Raw genomic sequence first — 7267 nt, forward strand, 5'->3', positions numbered from 1 at the left:
GGGCGCAGGGAGGACAACCACCCCCCCCCCCCCCCACACACCCCTCATCATCCAATAATAATAGTAGAAAAGGATATCATTGCTTAACATGACAAGACAACAAATTGGATCTTCATGAATCTATTTCACGTTGAAGTGAAAGGTGACAAAGGAAAAAACTGAAGGGTGAATATGCACGACAAAACTAAAGACGTTCTGTCTTGAACAACTTGCAGAACTATTCTAATTGGTTAGGGAATTATTGTACTATCTATTAGTATTCAATGACTAGGAATTATAAAAGCACATTTTCCTTCATTACACTATACAAATCTTAAGGTCACATATTTATTTTGCAGGAACAAGATAGTGGCCTCCAACTACTGAACCTCCTCCTTGCTTGTGCTGAGGCGGTATCCAATGAAGACTACATGCTAGCTAGAAGATATCTCCACCACCTCAATAGAGTCGTCAGCCCCCTTGGCGACTCCATGCAAAGAGTTGCGTCCTGTTTCACTGAGGCCCTAAGTGCTAGGCTGGCTGCAACCCTTACAACTAAACCTAGTACCTCCTCTTCAAAAGCCTTCTCTCCTTTCCCTCCAAACTCTATGGAGATTCTAAAAATTTACCAAATACTTTACCAAGCATGCCCTTACGTAAAGTTTGCTCATTTCACTGCTAATCAAGCAATTTTTGAGGCCTTTGAAACTGAAGAACGTGTTCATGTTATTGACCTAGACATTCTTCAAGGCTATCAATGGCCAGCTTTCATGCAAGCCCTGGCTGCTAGACCTGGTGGCGCTCCATTCCTGAGAATAACTGGAGTTGGATCCTCTATGGAGAATGTTAGAGAGACCGGTCGGTGCTTGACAGAACTAGCTCATTCTCTTCATGTTCCATTTGAGTACCACCCAGTTGCTGAAGAACTTGAAGACCTTAAACCACACATGTTCAATAGAAGGGTTGGTGAGGCTCTTGCTGTTAACTCTGTTAACCGGCTCCACCGTGTCCCCGGGAATTGCCTGGGGAACCTATTTGCAATGATCCGTGACCAAGCGCCAAACATAGTAACAGTAGTTGAGCAAGAAGCAAGCCATAACGGACCATACTTCTTGGGTAGGTTCCTGGAAGCATTGCACTACTATTCAGCAATTTTTGACTCTTTGGATGCAACTTTTCCGCCAGATTCTTCGCAAAGGGCAAAAGTGGAGCAGTACATATTTGCTCCAGAGATAAGGAACATAGTGGCATGTGAGGGAGCAGAGAGGTTTGAGAGACATGAGAGGCTTGAGAAATGGAGGAAGCTAATGGAAGGGAAAGGGTTTAAGGGGGTGCCATTGAGTGCAAATGCAGTGACTCAGTCGAAGATCTTATTGGGCTTGTATTCCTGTGATGGGTACAGATTGACAGAGGACAAAGGCTGCTTGCTCTTGGGGTGGCAAGATAGAGCCATACTTGCTGCTTCTGCATGGAGATGCTGATCTTAATCAATCTTCTTTCCTTTTCACGTACGTGTATGTGCAAGCTCCTGTTATCCACAGCCTTTTTATATGTATTGTTTGTCTAAAGTAAATCCATACAAGAAAAACAAGGTAAATGCCAAAGAATCAACTAAGGTCAAAAAAAGGGATAAGAGGAATGATCAATGATGTGTGTACTCTGTTTTATAGGGAAAAAGATCTTCTTCTTCTTCTTCTTTTGATTCGCTAGGATTAGGTCAACACCATTTAATTCATTTATCTGCTATTTCCTGTTTGAATAATGAGAAGATAATTGTTTTATTGGATACAGGATCTGGACTCCAGAATATCATTCCCGCCCAAGATGCCGTGCCCATTGGACTATGCACACCTTCTCGCGATTGATGGGGGAGATGAGGACGAATCCACTCCTTTCTTTAACAGATTTTACATGGAAGGGAACGCTGACATGCATCCATCAGCCACTGCTGCTTAATTAAGATTGTGATGCCATTAGCTTTGTATTTTAATCTCATTAATGCCATGCTTATAACAAAAGTTATGGGGCACACAATCATTTTTCCCGAACATACTGACAATCAGCAAAACCCTTCTCTCTACCCCCACATGTGCTCTTCCAACAAGGTTGATTTCCATTCCCTTGTAAATGTGATTTCGGTTACTTATTTGAAGCATTTTTTAATTAAAATAATATTTTTTAATTTTAAAAAAATTATTTTTAATATCAATGTTTCAAACGATATAAAAATAATAATTTAAAGTAATATATATATATATATATATTAAATAATTTAAAGTAATATATATATATATTTCAAATACAATTTTAAAAAACAAAGACAAACGTATCTTCGACTAATAAGAAAACACAAACACAAGCTCTACCCACCTTGACGTTGCCTGGTCAGAAAACGTGCGTCTGATTCATTACATGTGTTCACAAGCTGCAAGAGCAGAATTGAATGGTCTCACAAATAACAGCACATCGGAATTCAACCAGTGGCCAATTTAAGTCGTTCTACTTAATCATAAGATTTTCGAGAAGATCAAACCCGTAAGCCTTGTATTAAATAAATATAAAATGAGAGTGCAGGCTTGCAGCTATAAAAATACATAAACACCCATTTATAATGTAAATACATCACCAGCACACTGTTACACGGGGATGCCCTCAAGCAAACATGTAGAGTTAGATGCGGGATGGCATCATTTTACAAGTTGTTGTCTTCCCAGTAACTGATTTCCATCGCCATGAGATGAGATCCTAGGAACTTCAAGGCAACCTCACAAGTTTAAACCTTAAAGGAGCCCAACTCACTTATAATATGGAACACGAACAGAAATTTTTTCTTGGGGCATCGTCTACCTTCTTCTCTGTTCAAACAAACAAACAAAATAAGTTTGAACTTATATAAAGCACATTGGAGGAAAGAGGAGAAGAGGAAAAAAAACTCTAATTACAGCTGTATCCTATTACAGATCGGAGTTTTCATCTGAATGAAAATCAAGATTTGATTACATCTTTTCATGACAATTTTAGCTGAATACTGTCTCAGAAGATGTTCTCAAAGGTGTTGTTCCTCAGAAGATATGAATATGTTTCTTCAAACATAACAATATGGAAGCATATCAGAGTAGCAATTCATAACAAAATGTTTGCCGTTCATAAAGGCAACATATGTTCATGTGTTAAATACTAAAACTACCTGCTTTTGCTTTTGCTAAAGATGGCTGCACTACAACATGCATGGTGATGACCTCTTTCGGGAGGTTCCCAAAAGGAACCCTACACTGGCCAACAGTCTTGTTGTTTTCCAAGATTTTCCCAGCATTTATCAGTTTGACATCATTTGCTGCCTTGGGTGCAATTTTTTTATCTAAGACAAGTCAAAAGTTTTAGATCTGTTGTTAGAAAACAGAAAATAAGAACAATGTATCTCTTACTTGACAAAGTTGAATAAATTAAACGCCAAAGAAATCAAATCACATACGGGGAATGTTGCCAAAGAAAAAATGAATACTACTCGGTTCAAAGAAATCAAATCACATACGGGGAATGTCAATCAAAACCATATCATCCTAGTAAAAGGAAAAGGCTAACATTTTATTTAAAAGGGGATATCCAATTTCTACAGAGCCTACAAAATGGGGGTGGGGGGGTGTTGTTGTGGTTATAACTGTAACGACCATGAACTTGATCTTTAAGCATGTGCTTACAAATGAAAAGTCCACTCACCAATCAAATGGCAACAAGAAAGATGCTTAGTGTTTGGGTTTTCTGTCCAAAAGCACCCAACCAAAGGCCAGTATTACACTCAATGCAAAGCAAACACAGAACCAAGTCAGACCTAGAATTGTTCAGCGCACACAAGATTCCAATAACATATCCTATCCTCCCTAAAAACATATGTTGATATAAAATAATAATAAGATATCAAAGCATAACTTTTCAAATCACTCATCATACCATAGTATCCTTATGAGAACATTATTCTTCCTCTAAAGAGGGTAATTTTGGCAGAAATTAAAAAAAAAAGTTACTTTTGAATTTTTTTTTTGGTAGAACACAGACTCTAAGAAGGACACTGCCACACTGGAGGGCACAAGACACATCAAGGGAGAACATGAACTTGGTGCCAACTCAAGGTCATCATATTAAATTTGTAAATCAGAAGATGCACATGATGCACTCTATAGAACTTAAAGGCAGTTAACTGTAGCTGAAAGTCGAATTACAATTATCCACAAGTATGACACATGCACCCAATTTTGGTGTGTATAGAATTTCCCTGGGCATATCAAAATTTGGCAAACCAGCTCTAAGAGTAATTTATTCCATGCATGATATATGACATTTGCATTGGAGGATGATAATGAATTGTCCTCATCAATAATCAAGTCAGAAGTGCCACAGCTTCATTTTTCTAATTCCAATTGTGACACTGGTAAACTGAGAGAAAGCTAGTCTGGTTGACATGGCAAAGGGTATTATTCCTTATCCAAGTTTCACCTTGATACTTCTATCATTCTGCAACACCCCATTGCATGAAAATAATAATGCACTAAATATGATTTGATTTGAAGAGATTAGGAAAATATTTGCAATAGGGTAACAAGCTTACTCCAAGAAAATATCAAGGAGACTTAAACCCTGTCCTCACGAAGCAGTACCCTCAATATTAACAGTTGACATAAATCAATATAAAGAGTAGGGGAAGTTACACACGCAGAGAAGAACAGAAAAGAAAGAACCAATGCCTCAATACTTAAATGGGATCCAATTATAATGGTCTTGTCAGAAAAGCACGGTGCATGAAGAGGACTGGTAACAACATAGTAAAACTTTGACCTTGCTACTCTGGTGTTGTTATTTGATAGATAACTCTGTGAATACCCGAGGAGAAAGAGATGATCCAACATCGTTGACATGATATTTCTAAGAGCATGATTATTGAATACTCACTCAATGCTTGAGAAAAAGTGTCCTTTGCTTGGTGAGAAGAAGTGAGAAAATCTATTTCATAACTTGCATCAAAGTGAAGGTAGAACTAGCAAAGGATGCCAAACAAGAGTGGGACCTAAGGACATATAACCTTGTTTGTATACATGGTATGTATCCGATGTCCATCCACTAAATAACCACATAAGATTTCGCTCCATAGCTTTTAACAATGACCACATGCCACATATCAAGATAGCCTATATGTAACTGTTCCCCGGCCCCAATCAACCAAGAAATCAAGTAAACACAGCACCCATATATTGCCCAGAGAATGACTGGCGAACAATATTGTCTTGGTTTCCCATGCAAAAGAACAACAAATCATATGACACAATAACAATAAACAGTAGAAAATTAAGACAACATGTGTTGTCTAAAAGGATATTATCAGGGAAAAACTGACAAAATAAAAAGGTGCAAGTCAGTTCAAAATTAATTTCACAAAAGAAAATGCTACCCATTTGGGTCTCTACATCCAAAACACCCTCGATCAACAGATGCTACATTTCAAACTAACAAGAATATACCAGCGGGACCCGGCATATCTCATCAATATCTTAGTTGCCAGTTATAATTTCAGAAAAATTAGCTAACTACCCATCCAACCACAAAACAAATAAATCACCATGCTAAAATACACTGCCCTCATCAAAGTGGAACCAGTTTGGTTCACTTGCTAGATAAGCTATCCAATTTGCGAAATTAAACAATCATATAGCATAGCAAGGAATTGTTTCAACCCTTACTAGCCGAGGACTAAGCATATCACTACAAAATGAATTAATTATTTCATCATCAGCAACGGAAATCACTGTAGCCTAAATTCTCCACACCAACCAACTGTTCAAGCCATAATAACCAACCAAGCATAGAGGTGTGTGTGTGTGCGTGTTGTGTCTATATATATAAAGAAAGAAAGAAATTGAGCAGAATAGACAGACCTTTAGGCCAGTCGGCAACGATTCTTTCTTTGAGCATAGAAACAGTGGATGCAGGTGAATACCTAAAGGGACCGATATCCGATCCATCATACAATCTAAACTTAAGCTCAACTAACTCCTCCTCTGGCATTTCCACCACTTACCAGAACTCACCCTTCCCAATTTTCGATCACCACTCCTCTCCTTCTCTTCTCTTTCCCTGCCTTCCTACACTACAATAATCCATCAACTAGACATTAACCAAAATCAACAATTATTTAAAATTAACAAATTAAAATACTCACCTGGAGGAGGACAAACAAGCAAATTCTTACTAGGGTTTATGAGCGCAAGCTGCGGGAGAAATTGATTGATATATAGAGATTATTAGGCACAAAACTGAGTAGTCAAAATTGATTAATTAAGGATTAGCTGCTCTCTTTTTTTATTTTTTTATTTTCTTCTTTCGTAAGGCCGATCGAGACTGCAGAGGGAGATTCTAAGTTGAGTTCGAATTTTTATGTCAGTGAAATTTTATTTATTTATTTGGAGTGGGGTGGGGGGCCTCCTTGCAAGGAGAGCTGAGTTCCGATCTCCTGTATCCAGTTTCGTTTGTTTTCAAAGTTTCTGTTTACTTATTATACGTGGAGATGTTTTATTGGTGTTGTGAAAGAGTGAGAGTAGGCTTGGGTGTGTGTTATAATAGCGCCCGAGGAATAACATGTTACTCTATTATTATTATTATTATTATTATTATTATTATTATTATTTATAAAATAATTTTTAAGTAAGTTATTTGCAAAATAATTTTTTTATATTATAATAATGAACATAAATGATAATGTTGGAATAAATTTATATACAGTGAAAATTAACTAAAACCAATATTACTTTAAAAACACAATGCATTGATCATTATGAAAAATGATAATTTTGCTCTTCTCACCAAAAATTATTGAATTGACTAGTGAGAGTATTGAGGTTTTACTTAAAATTATTATCAAATTAATGAGAGATAACTAAAACTAATATTACTTTAAAAATAGAATGCATTGATCATTATAAAAGATTATAATTTTGCTCTTCTCACCAGAAATTATTGAATTGACTAATAAGAGTATTGAAGTTTTATTTAAAATTATTATCAAATTAATGAGAGATAAATAAGATATTTTATATTTTAAAGCACAATAAAATTAATAACCAAAATATTCTTTGAAACAATATAAATTAGTGTCCACAAGCTTTTTAGTATTTTTTTCATATTGGTTTTTTTATCTTTAGATTAGCTAAAGGACAATTGATATTTTAATAAATATAAATATTATTAAAATATAAAAAGTAGTTGGCACGTGTCATACTCGTGCTCTAATATTGGAGGCGTG

The 7267-nt window shown here is 36.3% G+C and overlaps 2 protein-coding genes across 5 annotated transcripts in view; one reads left to right on the top strand and one right to left on the bottom strand.

Moving 5' to 3' along the window:
* Window positions 1–1504, top strand: part of LOC105140574 (DELLA protein RGL1-like) — a 2631-nt gene extending 1127 nt beyond the window's left edge. Inside the window, exon 2 of the mRNA XM_011047447.1 lies at window positions 339–1504. Coding sequence (XP_011045749.1) covers window positions 339–1460 — 1122 coding nt within the window. The 3' untranslated portion in view covers window positions 1461–1504. The remainder of the gene's footprint in view (window positions 1–338) is intronic.
* A 907-nt stretch (window positions 1505–2411) lies between these two features.
* MUB4 (membrane-anchored ubiquitin-fold protein 4 precursor) lies at window positions 2412–6424 on the bottom strand. Of its 4 annotated transcripts, none has more exons than XM_011047452.1 (4): window positions 6188–6424; window positions 5904–6102; window positions 3167–3337; window positions 2412–2834 (listed from the first exon to the last, which is right to left on the bottom strand). In XM_011047452.1, the coding sequence occupies exons 2-4, from the start codon at window positions 6031–6033 to the stop codon at window positions 2779–2781; spliced, it is 357 nt and encodes a 118-aa protein (XP_011045754.1). In that variant the 5' UTR covers window positions 6034–6102; window positions 6188–6424; the 3' UTR covers window positions 2412–2778. The 4 variants fall into 4 exon arrangements, with proteins under 4 accessions (XP_011045754.1, XP_011045753.1, XP_011045752.1 ...); XM_011047451.1 differs by having other exon boundaries at window positions 5904–6106; XM_011047450.1 differs by having other exon boundaries at window positions 5904–6110.
* Window positions 6425–7267: the final 843 nt, after the last annotated feature.

This window comes from Populus euphratica, unplaced genomic scaffold (genome assembly GCF_000495115.2).
Source record: "Populus euphratica unplaced genomic scaffold, PopEup_1.0 scaffold116.1, whole genome shotgun sequence".
NCBI classification, from domain to species: Eukaryota; Viridiplantae; Streptophyta; class Magnoliopsida; order Malpighiales; family Salicaceae; genus Populus; species Populus euphratica.